We start from the raw sequence: 21,568 nt of genomic DNA, 5'->3' as shown, positions 1-21,568 counted from the left end.
TATATTTAATTTAGATAATATAAACAGATAAAATATAATACAGTTAATATAAACAAATATATATATATATATATATATATATATATATATATATATATATATATATATATATATACATTGGTAACATATGACATGTGATACAGTGGGGGTATATAATATAGATAATACAAACAGATGATATATCATTTAAACAGATAATAGTATTATGATTATATTAAGGGTAAACAAAAAAGGTTACGTAGCTTTTGTAACCCGGAAGTGATCTCACCAAGTTCTTCCTGCATCAAGACCGGCAAGATGGCAGCGGACACGCAGGTTTGTGTGGCTGTTTTTTCAGTAGTGTGCTATCTACTTACTTAATGGTGACCATGTATGAAGGAAATCGAAGCGGAGGTTTATCGAGTTCCACTTTGTTAACTCGCTGGTGTGGGTTTTTTGTTCGTCGAGAACCTGGAGTGGGACAACTTCACCAACAGCTAGCACACGGCTAGCTAGCAACCTGATAGCTTAGTGCTACGCAGCCTGGGTGTGTGGATGAGACTGAGCTGCACCAGACAGAGAACTGGTGTCTGAGCTGAAGCTGTGGGTTTACTGGGCTGTGGACGAACTAGTCAGGGGCTTTAACTCACTGTCATCGACTGGAGTTGGTATACATTCTACTAAGTCCATCAATCAAACATCCTCAACGACTATGAGTCAAATAAGCTACGTCCTCGCTCTTCCACATGTAGTGAATCATAACAGATGAACTAACATTAAATATACAATATATTAAACCCAGAGAGGCAACAGAATCACGGGCACAGAGAGTGTATTAAGTCTGTTGAAGATTCCTTCATCGACCACTGGTTGATTAAAATAAACCAAGGCCCCTATCGTTGACTGTACACATTATATTTGTGTTAAAATAAATGTAACTACACAGCGTCTCCACAGAGAGACGGCTTCATCCTGTCTCTCATTTCTGTTCCTCTGAAGCAACATCTTTCCCACTCACAAACAAACACACTAAAAATCATTTCATCCTAACAGGTTTAAACTCCTGGGATTGGATTTTATTAAACTGCTCAATGTTTGAAATAAAATTCATTATTTTTCATTCCTGCATCTCTTCATAAATGACAGATGACTGCATAGAAACAGAGCCAGGCACATTGAGTCTCTGTCTGATGATGATAATTTATTTACTGATTCAGAACAATTAAGAAAAGGGTCGTATTATGATTTTTGGGGGTTAATAGGATTTTATTTGGTATTTATCAGGGGTAGTACTACAGTAGTGATAATTTGTGCATCAACCTTAATTTTAATGGCTGTCTTTTAACCACACAGCAGTTCTCAAATAAAGTTACGTTTTTTTTATATTACATACAAATAATATAAAAACACAGGGATAAAGGAAGGAATTAAAGAATAAAAACTTGTGTCACAGAAATTAATTAAAATCAGTGAGTGCAGTATGTTTTAAAGCACATTTCTAAGTGTTGATTTAAAGGAAGTGTTACACATGACAGGATAGGAATTTTAAGTTATATGGGAAATAGGATAACACAAAATGATAGTTGTACATTGTCTGTTCCGGCAGAATAACAAACCTCTGAGCAATAAATGCAATGTTAGTAAGATTTTGGTTAAATCTTATCCTCTGATTGACTATATCCTCTATGACCATATAAGCAATGGCTTGAGAGTTACTTTCATAATTGGCTGTAAGAGGCAGTTAATCTCATGATAAATGTGACTTATTCATGTATATAGATACAGAAAACCAGCCAATCATTGATGGGCATTCCTCAAGTAAAATTGTCAATTTTTCCCCAGATTTCAGAAAGCAGCATGAACTGAGTCTCTTTTGGTCCTTTTGTCTGATTGAAAATGTCACTGCTGCCATCTGCTTCACTGAAGTCATCACACCAGTTCTTATCGTATCGTATCGTATATTAACTGTGACTTGTTGCTTCAGGTTTCAGATGCTCTGAAAAAATTTGCTGCAAACGTGACCACATCCAGCGTGAACGAGCGCAAGGAGATACTTGGAGAGCTGAAACGGTGTATACAGGGCAAAGGTGAGGGAATTTGTGTTGTTGAATTTTCTACACTTGATGATGATGATGATGATAAAACTGGTGCTGTAATCACCACTGATGGATCTTCAAAATGCATTTTTTAGAGTTACCAGAGCCTGCCATCAAGGGACTTTGCAAGCTATTCTGTCTCACGCCACACAGATACCGGTAAGTTCATTAAGTAACTTTCACATGCCAGAAAACAGTATTTGAAACTTTATAATGCTCCCATTAAAGGTTTCAGTTTATTCAGAACCCTTTTTTTTAATTAAAGGTAATCATTATTTATAGGACTTTACAGTGGAATGTATTAGGGATGTCCCGATACAACTTTTTCACTTCCGATACGATACCGATATTGTAGCCTTGAGTATTGGCCGATACCGATATCAATACGATACGATATAGGCACAAATCATACATATATTTATTCCTTATTTTGTTGTGTGGAATGTTAGAAAAGGCTTGATAAAGTGATGTTACTGTTACTGATGTTGTAGTGATATAACAGAAAACAATAGTCAGCAACAGTAGGTATAGGAAAAACTGACCCATTTATTATTAACCAATTGGTTACATAAATTTTAACCTTCAACATAAGAGTATTACCTCAACAAATCCAATAAAAACAAAATGTTATATTTAAAGTGCAAAATAACCACTGGTTACCAACATCATTATACAATTGAATAGAATAAATTTAATTTTAAAGTGCAAACAATTCAAGTTCACTTCAGTTATTTTTCTACTGTCAGCATATGTTGGAAACAACTGTGGGCAGGGACAAAAACAACAAAAACAACACAATATTGTCCACTGTCCAACTGCTCTAAGTTAAGAGTTCACACAGCTCCAGTTTCACTGACTGACTGTGCCCAAAACAATGTAGTAATTACTCTTAGTCTTCACTGAAGAATAGAGTGTAAACACAATAAACATATCACTCTAATAACAAGAACATAAAACAAATAATAATCAGTAAATGCTGACTACCCTTACTACTCCTCCTCCTCCTTCTCCACTTTCTGCAGTCCGAGCATAATGTGACTACAATGTAGTGGCGGCTAGGAATAATGTAGCGAGGTTCGAGGTGCTCCATTAAGCGTTTAAACCCGACATTACTCACCACCGACAGGGGCTGGTCATCAAGCACAATAAACTGGGCTATCTTTTCTGTTATGGCCATTGCCTTTTTGCTGTCCCGTGGTAGTTTGTCACGTCTTGCAAAGCTTTCGGCCAGCGTGGGTTGCTGAAGCGAGCCAGAGGCTTGTTGCTTCGCCTTGCTGCCCTCGCGAAAATCCTCATGTTCTTTTTTGTGGTGTTTTTTCAAATGTGCGATGATGTTGCTTGTATTGAACCTTCCCGGTTCTGTCCCTCCACGGGACACTTCCGCCTGACAAATGTTGCATTTAGCTGCAACGTCTTTGTCCGAGTTTACGGTAAAATACTTCCACACAGCCGACATCACTACACCTTGCTGCAGGCACACACGTTGTCGTTGTTGTGATCGCGTGGGCTGTGCATGCTGGATCAGAGACGCTCTTCTTCCGCGGCCGGCACCAACGTTAATTAAGGGGCATTATCACCTACTGTGTTGGTGTGTGATCAAACCAGAGTCACCTATTATAGAAGTCCGGAGCGGTAAATGGACAGCTTATATCGGAGCGCTTAAAATCCGATATTCACTTTTTTGGCTGATATCGGACTGATTTCCGATATCAATATCGGATCGGGACATCCCTAGAATGTATGGCCATTATCAGACATTACAGTGACTGCACAATGGGGTCCGGACTTTGTCCAAAGTTTGCCTTTGCCATATAAAGAATTTAGTAGGCGAGATCTCAAGATCTCAAATAATTTTTTTTCCAAATTGACATCTTTGTTGGTATCTTCTAGATTTGTGAGAGAACTGCACCATCAACTGGCTTGCAGTGAATCCTCCAGACAATCTCCTGCTATATTCTCACATGGGCTCACTCAGATATAAACAGAAGTTTAAGGCCGCAGCAACATTTGCCGAGATTTGCGTTACAAACGCACAGCCCCTCTGGATAATTTCAAGAGATATCCGTAGTTCAGTGCATGTCTGAAAGCAGCTTATATCATCAGTCCAACAGTCCTGCAATAATTGGACTGTGGTTTTAGCTAAATCTTTAATCACAGTTGGTTGTGCTGTTGATGTATATTGCATTAGGAAGTGTTTTGTGTGCTTGACAGGGATGCTGCATCACGCAGAGAGCTGCTCTCCGTCATTGGCCAGCTGGCTGACAGTCAGCCCGACATCCTGGTCACCAGCCTCCTCCACTGCCTGCTCAACAGTGGAGTCATCAGCAAAAGTGGAGAGCCCAGGTACTGCTCTGTCTAAACTACTCTAGGTCTACTTTATAGTTGCATTGTCAGCATCAATATGTCATTTTCACTCTGTGTTTGATATACAGGATAGGCAATGTACATAATTACAATGATGTGATTGCAGGAAGCAGAAACAAGTACAAAAATAATCCACTATTTTTTATTTTAAGAAACAGGATTACTCACTTTAAATAACAGACATTAAAAATATCTTTTCTAATTTAGTTACTAATAAAAAACAAACATTAAAAACAAACCACTGAACAAATATAGGTACATGTAAAGGAATCTATTTGTTTTCCCTGACTCTGTTTTTTTCCCTTTCTTATGTTTTCCTTATTATATTTTTAGTAAAAGCTCCGGCTCTGCTGCCTTCATCGGCCTGTCTTGGACAATCCTTTTAGTTCCCACTGTGTTTCCTGCCCCAGAGAAAAGAGAGGGACCCATCTGGAAGAAAATGGTCAGTGAATGTTTCTTGATTCACCATTGATGTTATTATTTTCTGAAAGAAATATTCTAAGTTTAGGGTCAAACAGTTTTCACAGAGGTGTTAAATGTCACTGACGGTATGGCCTGTTGCCCTCTCTTGTAGGTGGAAGTTCAGAGCCTTCTTGTAGCCGATGTCGTGGGTGGAGCCAAGGCCATCGCTCAGAAATCAAGTCTGAAACATCTCACTCAGCTCTGGAAGAAAGTGAGTGAAATAAACACATGAAGTCAAAGACACACAAGCTGATCTGGTCAGAAGGGAGGATCTAAGCCAATGATCAACCTGAATTGACATTTTCCGTTCTGTCATTTACTTTTTCTCCAAGCAAATCAGAGATGTGAGTGTGATGCAGAGGTCTACAACGCAGTGACTTTTTTATCCCCTCTGAAGTGCATTTTTAACCCCTCTCAAAGTCATAATCATTCGAGAGACCAATAGATTTCAATTTTCATGGCTCATATTTCCATATATATATATATATAGGGCTTATCAAGGTTAGATATCCTCTGCCCTTGATCCTGCACTACAATGAGGAAAAACTACATTACAAAATTCCAACCTTTAACTTGGGGGGGAAAGCCCAAATTTCTTACTATTGTAGGTACTCAGGTGCTCTCTCACCTCGCTGCATTGCCAGATTAGAGAGTTCATCCGGGTGTCATGTTTCCATTACTGCTGATCAGAGCAGGAGCTAAATAAAACCTGTGTCTACTACGGAGTCATTTGACATTGGAGTGAATGATGCACGTTTCCATTTGTTGCACACAAAGCCCGATGTTTTTGATCAGTGGAAAAGGGACTTGAATCCCCTCAAGCTTATCAAAAAGGCTGATGTCATGCCATGTTCTGATTTATCTGTCTTTGCTGGTTCACCTTTGTAAACTTTAAATGAGTTTATATGTAATAAGCTACATGTTTGTGTAATTAAATCCGCATTTTGAAAGAGGCCCTTAAGAAGATTTGACTTTCTATGTTAGACATAAAATTGCAGCTAATAATCACAGTTAAATAGTAGTAGTATTGCTGGTTGAAGGACAAATGATTTTCTGTGGGCCTTCAAAATTAATCAAATTTCAAATCATAGTAACAGTCATTACTCCTTAGGCGTGTGCTCAGTAAGTCTGACCTGTGATTTGTTTAACAGAACCCTGGACTGGTTGATCAGTACATCAGCACACTGCTGAGTCTGGATCAAAGCCCTACAACTCTGGCCATGCTGGGGGTGTGTGTGGACTTCTGCACTGCTCAAAAAGACAAAGCTACAATAGAGAAGCATAAGGTAACTTATTTTTATTATCCTGATTTTTAACTTTCCATGTGGTGCAAAAGTAGCAAAAACATTTCTACATGTGTGTGGTGTTTTTCAGAGTGCCCTGATGGACCTGTATGTTAAATCAGTCCTTATGAGCAAGATAAAACCACAACAGCACATTTTGGACAAATGCGGTTCCTTTCTGCGTCATGTGTCCCACTCTGAGTTCAAGGAGCAGCTACTCCCTATCCTGCAGAAGACAATGCTGCGTAGTCCAGAGAACACCATTGCGAGTGAGGCTCTTTCCGTTTCTGATGACTGTTAAATACTTAGTGCTCAGCCACATCTCAAATAGTGGATTAAAACATTGTTTGGTCTCTTTCCAGCCATTTCCTGCCTGCTGTCCAGTGTGACTCTTGACCTCAGTCAGTATGCCATGGATATCGGGAAGGCAATAGCAAGTAAGGCCTTAATGGATTTTTGACCAATTTAGTTATGTATTTTTTTATTACAGCGCCAAAAATGTGTCTTCGTGCAAGGAGCAATCACATGGTAATGGCCTATTTTATAACGCATTACAACAGTCCTGATGACAACTCAAGTGTCATTTAAAGGGCTTGTATTTATATAGAGCTTTTCTCGTCTTGAAGACCACTACAAGTATAGCCTCAAAGTGTCTTGCCCAAGGACACTTTGGAATGCAGTCTGGAGTAGAAAGACTGGAGTGGAACCACCAACCTTCTTATTAGAGTATATAAATATGGTCTTTTTGTTTTTCAGGTCAGCTTAAAGCCAATAACGCCCAGCTGATGGAGGAGGCGGTCCAGGCCATGCACAACCTGGCTAAGCAGTGCAGTGACTCCACGGCAGTGCAGGAGATTGTCACACACCTCTTCAAGATCCTCGGAGGTGAACAACTTAATTACCCCGTAGAATGAAATATTGTCTCAGTCATGTTTAGTTTTGCTCAGCTGAAACACAATTCTTGCATTTGCAGGGTCTGAGGGAAAGCTCACAGTTGTTGCCCAGAAGATGAGTGTGTTGTCTGGTAAGGAATACTTTCAGGTATGATGTAAGCATGAGATAGTAATGGACACAAACAAATTCTAACTTACGAATTTTGTTTTTGTTGTAGGGATTTCCAGCTGCAGCCATCATGCCGTGTCAGGAACCTCCAGCCAGACGTTGAGCGCTGCAGTCGCTGTGATGTTCATCCCTTATTTACAACAAGAAGGTATCACTGCTCTGTTTTCTCCTCCATGCCAGAATCCTCTCCAGACTTAATAATTCCATGAAAACATGAAAATCAGAAGCCAAAATGCAATTTGATGCCATTAGTCTGGAAATTGGCTGTAAAGTCACTGTTTCAGTCTAGCACTAACTTAACTTTGTTTAATTTAGTTCATGAGGGCACCTTGGTGCATGCCGTGTCCGTGCTCTCCCAGTGGAGTAGTCGCCTTACAGTAGAAGTACCATCTGCTCTCATGGATTGGATGAAGAAAGCTTTTACCCTCAAGACCTCCACCTCACTGGTTCGACACACCTATCTTCAGGCCATGTTGGGGGTCTTTAAAGGTCAGTCACATGAGACACATTAGGCTACATGTCAAATGTCCAGCTCCAGATGCATTAGTTTAGGTCAAACTACTTATCACATTTATTTTCCCCGATGACTAGGTGACACTCTGGCACAGGCCTCAGACCTCTTGCCTTTGCTCCTCCAAACGGTGGACAAGGCAGTGGCCCAAAACTCCCAGCATGCTTTGCTTGCAGAGGGTGTGGCAGCTTCGGTTCTTTTGAGTCGACTGGCGCTGCTAGAGACACAGACTGGTGAGGCTCTCGTTTTTACACTTTATCAATCACTGTTGGAGAAGGAGCATGGTAAGTGATGCAGATTATTTGTCTCTACAGAAGCTAAATTCACCAGCTTCTGGAACGTGATCTTAGATGAGAAGAAGCCACTATTCACCACAGAGAAGTTCCTCTCCCAGGCCAGTGACGAAAGTATGGAAATATCTTTTCCTAATATCAGCATTGCAGAAGATCATGAGTGATGTGAAATGTCAAGACTCAAAATGATGGATTATTTCTGTCTTTGTCACTGTTGTGTAGCTCTACTCACAGTACTGCTGCTCTGTGAAAGGCTCTTCTTGGACCACGCCCAGAGACTCAACAGCAGTAACTCAAAGTGAGTCTGTAGTCAGATTAACCTGGACATAACTTTTTTCCTAACAAATGTCTGTATTGCTAGAAAATGGAATATTTCCTTTAACTTACCTGTAACTAAATGCTGACACGGGAGCTGTCCGTACTGCCACATCTGCCAATTAGTTTCTGTACCAGGGAAGAATCCATCAAATTTTCTATCTGGATCTAGGGGCAAAAAGATCCCGGATTTCTTTTTCACTTTCTAAAAAATGTCTTGTCTTTTTGACATTTTCCATGATTCCAAATTCAAATCGAGATCTAGTGAGTTTAAATGCTGTTTCATAAGGGGATTTTTGGCAGTTAATGGATGTATTTCCTGTATGACACTAGTTAACATTGTCATCACAACAGTTAGCACCACTGGTGTGGTGCTTTTAATCTTCAAAACGTTCTTCTCTAACTGTCGCTGCTTGTTAACCTTTCTTAATATCGTCATACAGTACTCTCACCAATAATGTGGTGAACTGCATCATCTGGATGCATAGTGATATTTTAGAAATGACCAGCTTTTTGGAGGAAGGCAGGACGTGTTGGATTAGGGTGTTCAATCAAACCCACATTTCAAGTAGATAGCTGTTATTAGCATTAGTGCAAATTATATACTATTTTAGTCCTCCTCATTTAGCATTCACAAACATTGAATTACAATTTTGAATGTTTATAACATCAAATGTAAGCAGATACTATTTTATTTATTTATAGAGTTGACAGCCACTTTAACTCCTCCTCTGCTGGATGCTGCTATTAAAACAACCATTAGTTTCTTATTGCATTATATTATACAGGGTTCGTACGGTCATGGAAAACCTGGAAAAGTCATGGAAAAAAATAATCTCCCAAAAGTTTTGGAAAAGTCATGGAAATTTGTTATAATAATATTTTCGTGTTGTTCATTTTAGGGATGGGCATAATTAATAGACAATGAATTTTGTCGATGACATTATTTTTTCATTGATGAAAACTATTGCATGCTCGATTTGTGGCAGGACGTCGGAATATCCGAGTTGCCTTGAACAAAGCACAGGGAGCACGTTAGCAGCTGGAGGAAGCAGCCCGGATCTGTGTGAGGGGTTCCGGGAGTTAGGGCGTTACAATAACTTGTCTGAGAGGGCGAGAACTGTCAAATCAAGCTAGCTCCCAGCGGGGCTTAGTTTAGAGTACAGCAGCGCATATTTTCAAGTGTTACCAGTGAACATTGCATTTTAATATAGCCTATAAATAGTGAATTTTATTATGAAAATATTAATGATTAATCGATTGAGACAATTTAATTGAATGCCCATCCCTAGTTCATTTACGCTGAGTTTTAAATAATTCATATGCTTTTAAAGAAATATGCTAAAATATAAGCAAGCATATTTGGGTTTGTGTCTTTTAAGGTATACTGTATGCCTTGGAATTCTCATTGTTAGTTTGAATACTACATTTTGTGAATACACAGAGATTTCACAAAATGTTCGGTCATGGAAATTTGGTTAAAGTCATGGAAAAGTCATGGAAATCCATTGGTCAAAATGTGTATGAACCCTGATTATAACATAGGACACCTATTAGATAAGATGCGTCCATTAGAATGAATTATAATGTATCACACGCAACTTTTACTTTATTACTATGCATAGACCCAAGTATTAATATTATCATGAATATCAACATACTTTAAACCCATATTAAGCTCCTTCAATATAGTTGCCATACAATGCTTTTTCAGTGAGCTGCTGATGGTTTTCATTATTGTAAATTTCTATTCTGAAAGTTCTGTCCAAATGAGATCTATAGTTTTATTGTAGGGAATATACAGGATAAAGATTTATTACACATTTGTCTAATTTACTTTCCTGTCGCACTTTAATCACTAGTTTATGTTTCCTCTATGTTCCTGTGTTTTGTAGGATGTATCATCACACCACCGTTACAATTCTGCTGTCACTGAGCTGGCGTGTAAGGAAGAGGGCACAACAGACGGTCAGGAAGCTGCTCTCCTCTTTGGGGGGATCCAGTTTTGCCCACGGCCTTCTGGGAGAACTCTGTGTGGTCATCAACAAGCACAAAGTACACACTGATTATTCAGATTAGTCCTAAAATGTATTTACAGTAGTTATGCCACATGTATCAAAAGAGAAAATCTGATTTTACTTTAGTACATATTCTGTTCTATAATTCCTTACAACCACTACAGTGTGAGACAGAAAGAGTGAGCTCATTTTTTTTACCGACTGTTGTAATTTGTCAGGTTTTACCCCAAGACGTCCTGGTGTCAGACTCAGGAGAGCTGACTGAGATGGGTCGCAGCTACATCCCCCCTCGTGTTCTGCTGGAGGCTTTGTATGTTGTTTGCTCTGCTACCAGCCAATGGGGGGACCCTACTGAAGCAGAGAATTTGGCCATGGAGATCATGATAGTCTCTCATCATCCATCCATAAGTATGAGAATGAGTCTTATTAACTAACTTCATTCTGCTATTGTAGTTTAATACCCTTGGATATTGCATCAGTGCTCTGCCCTGTTCTTGACATCTTATCTATTCCATGTGTCTCCTTCAGTTGAAGCTCGCCGAGGCCTCTGGCCTGTTCTGCTCTCGACCATGAAAATAAAAGCAGAGGAATTTATAGAACAGAATCTGGAGAAGATCCTGCCTCGTCTACTAGATGTCAATGCTGGCAACCAGGTGTGACAATAACACACAGCTTTCACATGAGATTTATACACAATAAGAATACTTAAGTGTACTTGACTGCTGCGCCAAAACTAGTTACCATTTGTCCTACATTCTGCATACAGCATGTAATCATTTGCTGAAGAATCTTGCAACACATTTGTCATTGAATCGTACTTATTTATATAACATGATGCCAGGATGTTTACAGCTCATGTTTCTTTTTTTTTACAGGCAACAAAAAATGCGGTCGGGGCTCTCTCCAGCCTCTCCCCGGACCACCTGTTACCGCGAGTGATGAGTCATATCACAGAGGGACTTTCCCGACCTGCTCTACTTCACGTCACCAGAGAGGAGTACGCCATCATGCTCACACCAGAGGGAGAACTGTATGACACCAGCATCATCCAGAGGTAACACACAGTCTTTAAAACCACTGATGACTTTGACCTCAACAATCTCCAAAGTTTTCTTCAGTTTAACGCAATAAATTATCACGATATGATTGTCATCAATAGCAATATGACAAAAGTCAAATACATATTAATGTAATGCTTATGCATTGTTAAAGCACAGTGAGGAGGTATAATACAATGGATCTACCCAAAATATCTGACATTTCTTGTTTGTCATTATTTGCTCATAAAAAAGAGTGGGAATTTGACTTCATTCCAGGCCACCCTTTACAGGGAAAGCACCAGTCCTCTCATTTATAGGCTATCCCCATTTGTTGATTTAATGGTTATGACATAAACTTGGGACTGAACAACAAGTACTCTATTTGAATACTTAGTTTTCAAGGTATGCTAAGGCTGGGGTTGAACCCTCAAAACACTCACTAGGAGTACAGCAATCATATGACACACACATGTTCAAGGCTAACTCACTGCTCTCTGCCATCTTGTCAATGACGTCACAAGGCTGCTACAAAGATTTTAAATAGCGGAGCTGTAATATCTTTGGCTGCTATGTGCTTTTCGTTGCTCATTCCTGCTTCTTATATTATCGCTGGTCAAGTTGACGGTTCAAGGCAGGCCAGAACGACCATCAGGCCATCAAGAAATGTGCAGGTCACCACTGCTGTGTATCAAAAATCTGTCTTGAAACTTAAAAGAAACAGCGTGACATGTATTGTGGTTATTAATGATATAGACTGGGATTAATAATTCTTTCTTGATATACTTTTTGGCCTAATGGTTCAACCCTTTTATCCTTTATTCACTCCTGTCTTCCACCTCTACACTCTGCAGCGCCCAGATGGAAAGCACCAAGAAAACAAACATAAAGCGAGAGAACAAGGCCTACTCCTACAAGGATCAGATCTTTGAACTGGAGTTTCAGGAGGTAAAGTTCACAAACCATCATCAATGTTCTTTGGAGGCGATGGCCGCTGGAAAATATTTTTAATTTGTCTTCATTTTTACAGGAGCTGAAGAAGAAAAAGGGCATCAAAGAGGAGGTGCAGCTTAGCAGCAAACAGAAGGAAATGATGCAAATTCAGCTTGACAAGGAGAGCTCTATTCGCAAGAGACTTGAAGGAGTACGCAACCAAATCTGAAGTAAAGATTGAATGATGCCTTAAATGCCTGGAGCACGGCTTTCTAACTGTCTTCTTGTTGGCCCGTGGCTCACCTTTCTGTCACCAGATGGATGTGGAGCTGCATAATGTGATGGGTCTGCTGGAAGCTGCTTTGATAGAGAGACCAGCACAGATCACCAAAGAGCTCCCTGCTGTCCTCCAGGTCCTACTGCCCCTGCTAAAGTCCCCTTTGGCTGCTCCACACGTCGAGCGTCCCTTTTTGGATATCGGAGTGTGCCTTATGCCCAAGCACCTTCACCATATAGGTACTTGGCCTGTTTTGGATTATATTGATAAACCCAGAACTGTCTTTAATAGCTCAAGTCAATTTTAATCATCTTTATTTCCCCTTCCAGCCGTGCTTGTGGGTCATGTGACTTTACGGCTTCTGAAGCCGGAGTGTGATCTGGACTCAGCCTGGGAGGAGGAGGACCTGGCCACAGCAGCCAACCGTTCTGTTGTGCTGCTGCACAACCAGACTGTCCTGCAGAGAGAGAGCAAGAGTGGTGAGCACAGACACTAAAATTGAATCCTCACAGGCTTCACACTTTTTCCTAAAAATAGATCTATACATACATACATGCATACATACATACATACATACATACATACATACATACATACATACATACATACATACATACATACATACATACATACATACATACATACATACATACATACATACATACATACATACATACATACATACATACATACATACATACATACACACACACACACATACATACATACATACATACATACATACATACATACATACATACACACATACATACATACATACACACATGTATATATATATATATATATATATATATACACACACACACATGTATCAATTTTAATGATAACAAAGACGTGTTTTACATTCTTTGAATATGTCCAGGTTATCTACAGAACTGTTTGAACTCTCATTTAAGTGTTTTTCCCATTTGATGTAAGGAAAATTCACCCTAACTATTGCCCCTATTCCCGGTGTCAAAGAAAACACTTACATCCAGCTTTTTTGTGTAATGTGACTGAATACAATCAGCATTAACTCCTGAGTTTATTTAAATAGTTCTTGCCATAGATCAGCCATCAAATTGACATTATGAAACAACATATATTTACTATAAATCAACAGACAATTGTCATCAAGATACACAGTTTAATTTGACAATACATTCAAATAGGTAAAAAAATATACAGAAGAAGTTAATTCACACAAAATAAATACAAATTACTTGAATGAAATGTAAAAAATTATTGAAATCAGGAATGGGTTGTATGAAAATACAAAATCATTTTATATATAGTAGAATCACAAAAAATAAATTATTATAGTATTTCCTGAAAATGTTGTTTTCTTCCTTAGATGTGGCTCCCCTGTCTGCACCAGCGTTCTCCTTCTGCTTCCCTCTCCTCAATGCCATGCTCAGGGAGTCCTCGGGCAGCACCGAGGAGACAGAGATCATGATGACCAAAGCCCTGCAAGTCCTCAACGAACACTGCGAGCTTCGGGCAGAGACAAATATTGATGCCATGTTCATAGATGAGGTAAAGTCAATTGCTTTGACTTTATTTTCTGTCTTTGACTTGTGAAGGAGGATGAGCGGGAAAACAATATTCATTGGAAACAATAACCCATTTGTGCAGGCCGCCAGATTTGAGTCATTAACAAGAGTATAATAGTTTTCATGCTGTCCTTTTGTGTTCCCATTTATGTAATCACAAATCATCCACGTAGCAGTCAATGTTGGCATGTCTTGTCAATAGCTATTAAGCAAAGTCCTTTGTCTATAACAATAATATGCTAATACTAATTGTTTTGTTTTCTTGTCTCAGAACGGGCCTGAGCTGCTTCCACGTGTCAGCATGTTGGAGCTGCTCATCAGAATCATTTCCACAGCCACCCCGAGACTCCAGGTAAACAAGCTATTTTACAAACAGTATTTAAACTCTCAAATCTACTCATAGTTTTTGGCGTGAATTATTCTTTATTATTATATTAATTATGAAGTATAACATTTCCTGAGTGTGAATTTGTTAGTTTATTTTTATTGTATGCAAGGCATTTGCTGTTTAAGATCTTGTTTTAGTTCTGAGATGTATGAATTAGTAAGACAATATGTGTTGCAGGTGTTAGCGTCCCAGTCCCTGACCGCTCTGTGTGCCAGTGCTGGAGGAGAAGAAGGCTGCACTGTGGCAGAGCAGCAGGAGATAGATGTGCTGCTCAGCGCCCTGCTGTCACCATGCTTCTCTGTCCGAGACTCCGCCCTCAGGGTGAGCTTTGTACCACTTTCATTTTAATGCTTTGTGTTTTACAGGTTCTCCATCCTTCCCACTCATTCTCATGCAATGTCTAAGAAATACCATAAAGGAATTTCGCAAACCGTTTACATTTTGGTGTTCAAAGTCACTGTGATGTCACAAAACATATCTCAAGCCATAACTCAAGAACCTTGTATCCAAAATCATATTTTTAGATCATAGTGGAACCACTTATTTTGAAGATACCTGGTTACTATGTAGGTACCTGGGCTGCAGTTGCCACCTCAGGCTACCAGTAGTGAGGAGGACACTACCAGATCACAAAAAAAAGAGAAGAATCAGTCGTAAAGGATAAAGAGAGAGCAATTATCTGTTGCCACCACATTCAAAACCATTCCACCTTTTGTGTGGTTGTCTTACTGTTGTTTTGAGAAATGTACATATAGTACATGACCCACAGACTGTGTTTGCATACATTAACTCCTAGTCTTTGTGCATAGGGATTATTGGAGATGGAGTTTGCCCTGCCCACTGACAGCACGGAGGCCACTGGGCTCAGTTTGTTGCGCAGACTTTGGGTTGCCAAGTTTGACGTTGAAGAGGAGGGGCGAGCTTTAGCGGAAAAGTATGTATTCTTGGATTCTGATTTCAAGAATAGTATATCCTACAAAATGTGCTTCAGCACGTGACGGACCATAGACACTTATTATATAATCAACTAATTTGTTTGCTTGGTATTTCCTCCTCAGACTCTTGGAGTCTCTGGCCCTGGAGCTGGTCCCTGAGCTCTGCTGCCTGCTGATTGGAGATGTCACCCACCACGAGGAAGCTGTCCGTACTGCCGCGGCCGATGCTCTGTCAAGTGCTGTGTCTGAGTACAAAGACCAGTCTGCTGCTGTGCTCGGCCAGCTGACTGAGCTCTATCAAAAGAAACTTTATGTGAGACCCTGAGACATTTCCAAATCACACTGTTGCTCTTATTGCTCTAGCTACTACTACTCAATGAATTTCATGTTATAAATCTATGATGTTTGTATTTTTTGTTTTAAAGCGACCTCCTCCAGTGCTGGATGCCCTGGGCAGAGTCATCTCTGAATCTCCACCCGACCAATGGGAGGCCAGGTAGATCTCATTTTATTTGTCAAGACATACCAGAAGCTTTTAAGATGAGCTGGATGATGAGATTAAGTATAGAATATGATGTCAAAGATTTTTCTTTATTGGAAGCCAAAGAGAAAATCTTTGTCTCAGGAACCTAAATTCATTTATATAAAATGAACCAGCAATATATCAACTTAACATTACAAATCGGGATTAGTTGCAACAGAGAAGTATGACGCCACAAAATATTAATATTGATGACAAATGGACACATTTCCCAGGGTGGAAAAGGGGGCCCTGACCCCCCCATCCAGAGAGTTGCTCCCAACAATATCATTGCAAACATAAGCAATTGATTTGAAATAATAAAAACAGTATGCACTGAGCGCATGTTCATTAATTATAGCTTCGCAGTGGTTTGGTCCACTGCTTACAGCTCCCCATCCCATATCTCTCTCAGACGCACACACACATACACGCTTCCTCCTTAGATGCGAAGAATGAGGGTTTTCAAACATAGATATGTGATCTTTTCTAGATGATAATGAAGTAAAACTTAGATGACATTTAACATAAACATACCCAAATCATTAGGTTAAATGAGCATTCTTTTTTCTTACTTTCTAATTCTTGTTTTCTGTATCATTCCTCTTCATAACTGAAGTCTTAATTCATTGAAAAAAGACAAAATCACATACACCCTATTTGTTTTAGTGTCTCTAGGCTATACACATTGACAGCAAAACATAAGAGATTCTTCTTCAGGAAAACTAAATCTAATGGGCATATTATTTGCTTTAGTGCAGGTAATGGTTGTTGCTTCTCTACTGCTACTGTAAAAAAGACCTGTGAAGAAAAGATATCCAATCTTGCATTCACTGCACCAGGGACCCCAGTGATATCAAATGCAAGTTGATATAAGAAAGTAATGTAGTGCTCATGGAAATGTTTCACAAATGTGTTATCAGCCAATGGCAACTTAGAGAGAAGGGCTGGAGAGGCAGACAGGCAGGGAGAGTCAGACAGAGGCGCAGACTCTTAAGTAAGTGTGTTAGTGTTTGTCCCCAAGTTATGATATTATACCCCTCTCAACTTAGAAGTGTAAAAGTAAAGACATTAGGCCTGTTGTTGTGATGAACTGTGTAGTTATTGAGTGTTGAAAGGGTCAGATCCAGGGACAGAACCAGGTGACAGGAGTCCAGTACATCATAAAGACTGTATTGCCTGCAACTGCACAGAAGATAGGGACAGAGACATTTGCAGGTATCAGATGATATCATAAAAGCTATGATATTATTAGTACTAGAAGACATAGAGGGTAAAGTATTCCTTCTTGTGCACTGAACTCTTTTATCATTAACACTTGTTTGTCAGGTGTGGCATCGCTGTGTCTCTGAACAAGCTGTCCCAGTACCTGGGTGAATCCCAGGTCACCCCTCTCTTCCTTTTCTTCGTTCCTGACGCGCTGAACGACCGCCACCCTGATGTGCGGCGCTGCATGCTGGACGCTGCCCTCTCTGCACTCAACACACATGGAAAGGTACAGCTCACATTGGTTTAAACACACACTTGGATACCACCATTTTTGTCATGCACTGTACGTCATGTCCCTACTCTTTGTAACAGGACAACGTGAGCTGCCTGCTGCCAGTGTTTGAGGAGTTCCTGAAGAACGCCCCCCAGGACGCAAGCTATGACTCTGTCCGTCAGAGTGTAGTTATTCTCATGGGCTCTTTAGCCAAACATCTGGACAAGAGTGATCCCAAAGTAAAACCCATTGTGGCAAAGCTCATCACTGCACTCTCTACACCATCACAGCAGGTAAACAACTCATCCCAACTACAGTGGAAACTGCTTAAAGTGATTGGATATAGGGATCAACTGTTTAAATGGATCAAAACACTTGGGACAGAATCGTTCCTATTCAAATGGTGTTTAGAAAATTTGGTTATAGGGATCAGACAGTCCGCTTACTTTTGTCATTTTGCGTCTCTTCATACATGTTTGGACCATTAAAACTAAAAAAGTTCAGTAATTTACTGCTCCTCTGTGTGTCTATCATTCACGCTATGACATGCAGCAAATCTAGCCATACATTATCTAAGTTTAGAAATCCTGTTGTTTTTACTGCGAGCGGGCGAGGCTGATGAATGTGCAGCTATGAAAAAAGATTTTTCCGCGCTTATGCCTGTATGTTCATAAGTGATAGAGGCATGTTGTCTTTCTCTCAAGTTCCAGGACTATCATACAGGAGCTAGCAATGTGGTTATGTTAATCAACAGCTAATAGTGCTCTATTTGGCCTGGGGTAAACGTGATCACTATAAATGGTTTCGCTGTACTTACTTACCCTCCATTGTTCAATGTTCAGTATGCAAGATTTGAATTTAAATATTTTCTTATTTGCCTACCTCCCACATTACTGCCAATTCAACTCTTTTGTCTGGACCAAAATAAAAAAATTCACCACATAATCTCATGGGGTCTGTCAATCCCTCATCAGGTCCAAGAGTCTGTGGCAGGCTGTTTACCTCCTTTAGTCCCTGCCATTAAAGAGGATGCGGCAGGCATTGTAAGGAACCTGCTGCAGCTGCTGCTGGAGAGCGACAAGTACGCAGAAAGAAAGGGAGCAGCGTACGGACTGGCCGGCCTGGTCAAAGGTCTCGGGATCCTGGCGCTCAAGCAGCAGGACATCATGTCCACGCTGACTGACGCCATTCAGGACAAGAAAAACTTAAGGCGGAGAGAAGGTTAGTGAGGTTTATCCATCCACTCCACTGTTATGCTTTAGATACATTTATACACACATATATATATATATATATATACAATTAACAGTGTGTCTTGCTACATCACCCTCATTAGCTTTGACTCAATTCAGGGGCTGCATCCTTTGGAGTAGTGGTACGAAGGAGGCAATCTCCGTGGGCTGGGTAGACCGCAAAGGTTGAACTGAAATAGCCGTTCTGGTCTACAGACGCTTTTCCGCGATCTGCATCACCACTTCGCCCTGCTCTTATTGCTGTTGCCTAGCAACAGAGCTGAAGTTAGACATTCTGAGAAAGTTCGAACGCCTCTTGGTTTATTTAACATTTGTCCCATAACCTGTTGAGTTGAAGCATGATACTCAAGCATTGGACGTCTGGGAAGGATCCTCTCTTTGGAGCCTTCGTTTCTCAGTGTAAAAAGGACACATTTGTCAGCTGCATTTGAAAAAGGAAAGCCCCTGTGATGCTATTGGTCTTCAAATGTAGCCTCTGAAGGATGCAGCCCCTGAACAGCTTTTGTGTCTAGCACACAACTGCCAGAAGCCTGGTACAGCTTTTTTTTTGTTTCCAAAAGAAACTGCTGACCAGCTGTTTGTCTCTTGTAGGAGCACTGTTTGCCTTTGAGATGCTATGTAACATGTTGGGAAAGCTGTTTGAGCCGTATGTGGTCCATGTCCTGCCACACCTACTGCTCTGCTTTGGCGATGGAAACCAGTATGTCAGAGAGGTGAGTGGATAGATCATATCCTGAGGCCATTGCCTCTTCTGCATTCACATCTCGCTTTCTGCTCAAATATACTTGAATGCTTCTCCCTGACTTAAGTTATTATCCACTCACTGTCTCCTCCTTCCCCAGGCTGCAGATGACTGTGCCAAGGCTGTGATGAGGAACCTTAGTGCCCATGGCGTGAAACTGGTCCTTCCCTCCTTGTTGGTGGCCCTAGAGGAAGAGTCTTGGAGAACTAAAGCAGGTGAGGTGCTCATGCATACAGTTACTCGAGAAGTCTGGAATGTATTTAAGATGCAAGATTATTTGGTTGTCCACCGGTTCTTTGACTTATCTGAGTCTTGCTTAAGCTGCTTTCAGACGTGCACTGAACTGAAAATGTAATTGTCTGGAGTGGCTGAATGTGAGAACAAAATATCAGAGGCAGTTGCTGCAGAAATTCCCCAGAGTTTTTCACTGAGATCACTGTGAGCAAGTGGACGCATTGATGATGTTTCTAACACACCAAAAATAATTAAAATATCTCTGGATGAAAAATAGGAGCAATACAAGTAGAACATTCTGATAAAGAGACAACAAGATGGCTGCTCACAGTCAAGGCATGCAGTCACGTGAAAAGCAAGCTGAACTGAAAAAAGTTAAATTAATAATTAATTACAATATTTAAATACAATACAATATTACGATTAAACAATAAACTCATTATTATTTAATCGGAAAGATAATCGTTTGATTAATCAAATAATAGAAGAAACAATCGTAAGATTAAGCAATTAATTGGTAAAATAATCGTTACCTATATAGCCTTATGCCTCCTGCAGGCTGTGCTACTTTTCACCTGTATCTGCCAGAGATTTTGTGTTGTTGTGAATACATCTAAGTGGAGAATCTCCTGCTGTGTTGTTCATGTTTGAAAGGCAAACTCCAGAGAAAGAGACTGGACTCCATTGTGCATTCATCTTTGAAAACAACTATAGAAAGCTGATTAAAGTTTTGTCCCAGTATACTGAATACTGTAAATTTATTGTAGGCAGTGTTGTGTGTGAACGCATTCAATTAATATATAATTTGTAAATGCTGTGAACACTGATTGTAGGATATTTATACCAACGCGTATTGAAAAAAAAGTTCTATAATCTATTAATGTGAAGAGCAGGGTAACAGTCTTTTTCTTTTTCGTTTATAAACTTCTTATGAATAACCCCCTTCTCTCCTCCAGGCTCGGTGGAGTTGCTGGGTGCCATGGCTTACTGTGCTCCCAAGCAGTTGTCCTCTTGCCTGCCCAGCATCGTTCCCAAGCTGACCGAGGTGCTGACCGACTCCCACGTGAAGGTGCAGAAGGCCGGCCAGCAGGCCCTCAGGCAGATTGGTGCTGTCATCCGTAACCCCGAAATCCTGGGTGAGGGACTAGACAATACTATTTTATATGATCATAGCATGCTGAGCATGACAGAGAACATTCAGCCTGAGAAAAAAAGTGTTTTAACAGCGATGTCATTGTTCTCTCAGCCATAACCCCCGTCCTGCTGGATGCCCTCACGGATCCATCCAAAAAGACACAGACATGTCTGCAGACACTGCTGGACACCAAGTTCGTTCACTTCATCGACGCTGCCTCACTCGCCCTCATCATGCCCATCGTCCAGAGAGCCTTCCAGGATCGCTCCACCGACACACGCAAGATGGCCGCTCAGATCATTGGCAACATGTACTCCCTCACTGACCAGAAGGTAAGCAAGCTTTGAAGAAATAATACAATGAACTATAAAACTTAAACATCTTAACTTGTCCTTCAAACCTTTGTATTCTGAAGATTTTTTGATGCATTTTGTTAATGGTGTGATTTGTGTCATTGTTTGTAGGATCTCTCACCCTACCTGCCGAGTGTCATCCCTGGACTGAAGGCCTCTCTGTTGGACCCAGTGCCTGACGTGTGTTACTTAATAATTAAATACACTATATTTATTCACCTGTAACATGATGGTAGCAAAGCATTGTATTTATTGTTAAGACCTCACATGTCACAGTAATAATGTATTAATTTTTGTGATTTGCAAAGGGAAAATGACTAGATTATACCTAAACTTTTTATT

At 40.2% G+C, this 21,568-nt stretch overlaps 1 protein-coding gene across 1 annotated transcript in view; it reads left to right on the top strand.

The window, feature by feature from the left end:
- Positions 1-288: 288 nt before the first annotated feature.
- Positions 289-21,568, top strand: part of gcn1 (GCN1 activator of EIF2AK4) — a 32,093-nt gene continuing 10,813 nt past the window's right edge. Inside the window, exons 1-38 of the mRNA XM_062384751.1 lie at positions 289-315; positions 1,964-2,066; positions 2,171-2,234; positions 4,287-4,418; positions 4,773-4,881; positions 5,014-5,112; positions 6,053-6,187; positions 6,276-6,453; positions 6,547-6,621; positions 6,941-7,069; positions 7,158-7,208; positions 7,296-7,394; positions 7,562-7,735; positions 7,838-7,990; positions 8,072-8,164; positions 8,273-8,348; positions 10,261-10,420; positions 10,602-10,791; positions 10,912-11,036; positions 11,259-11,437; positions 12,275-12,368; positions 12,451-12,564; positions 12,671-12,869; positions 12,960-13,109; positions 13,985-14,166; positions 14,455-14,535; positions 14,749-14,892; positions 15,381-15,505; positions 15,630-15,819; positions 15,932-16,002; positions 17,356-17,521; positions 17,608-17,802; positions 18,484-18,730; positions 19,354-19,475; positions 19,605-19,719; positions 20,695-20,874; positions 20,985-21,205; positions 21,338-21,406. Of these exons, the coding sequence (XP_062240735.1) occupies positions 298-315; positions 1,964-2,066; positions 2,171-2,234; positions 4,287-4,418; positions 4,773-4,881; positions 5,014-5,112; positions 6,053-6,187; positions 6,276-6,453; positions 6,547-6,621; positions 6,941-7,069; positions 7,158-7,208; positions 7,296-7,394; positions 7,562-7,735; positions 7,838-7,990; positions 8,072-8,164; positions 8,273-8,348; positions 10,261-10,420; positions 10,602-10,791; positions 10,912-11,036; positions 11,259-11,437; positions 12,275-12,368; positions 12,451-12,564; positions 12,671-12,869; positions 12,960-13,109; positions 13,985-14,166; positions 14,455-14,535; positions 14,749-14,892; positions 15,381-15,505; positions 15,630-15,819; positions 15,932-16,002; positions 17,356-17,521; positions 17,608-17,802; positions 18,484-18,730; positions 19,354-19,475; positions 19,605-19,719; positions 20,695-20,874; positions 20,985-21,205; positions 21,338-21,406 (5,007 nt within the window). The 5' untranslated portion in view covers positions 289-297. The remainder of the gene's footprint in view (positions 316-1,963; positions 2,067-2,170; positions 2,235-4,286; positions 4,419-4,772; positions 4,882-5,013; positions 5,113-6,052; positions 6,188-6,275; positions 6,454-6,546; positions 6,622-6,940; positions 7,070-7,157; positions 7,209-7,295; positions 7,395-7,561; positions 7,736-7,837; positions 7,991-8,071; positions 8,165-8,272; positions 8,349-10,260; positions 10,421-10,601; positions 10,792-10,911; positions 11,037-11,258; positions 11,438-12,274; positions 12,369-12,450; positions 12,565-12,670; positions 12,870-12,959; positions 13,110-13,984; positions 14,167-14,454; positions 14,536-14,748; positions 14,893-15,380; positions 15,506-15,629; positions 15,820-15,931; positions 16,003-17,355; positions 17,522-17,607; positions 17,803-18,483; positions 18,731-19,353; positions 19,476-19,604; positions 19,720-20,694; positions 20,875-20,984; positions 21,206-21,337; positions 21,407-21,568) is intronic.

This window comes from Platichthys flesus, chromosome 3, assembly GCF_949316205.1.
Source record: "Platichthys flesus chromosome 3, fPlaFle2.1, whole genome shotgun sequence".
NCBI lineage: Eukaryota > Metazoa > Chordata > Actinopteri > Pleuronectiformes > Pleuronectidae > Platichthys > Platichthys flesus.
This window is presented reverse-complemented; position numbering and strand designations above follow the sequence as displayed.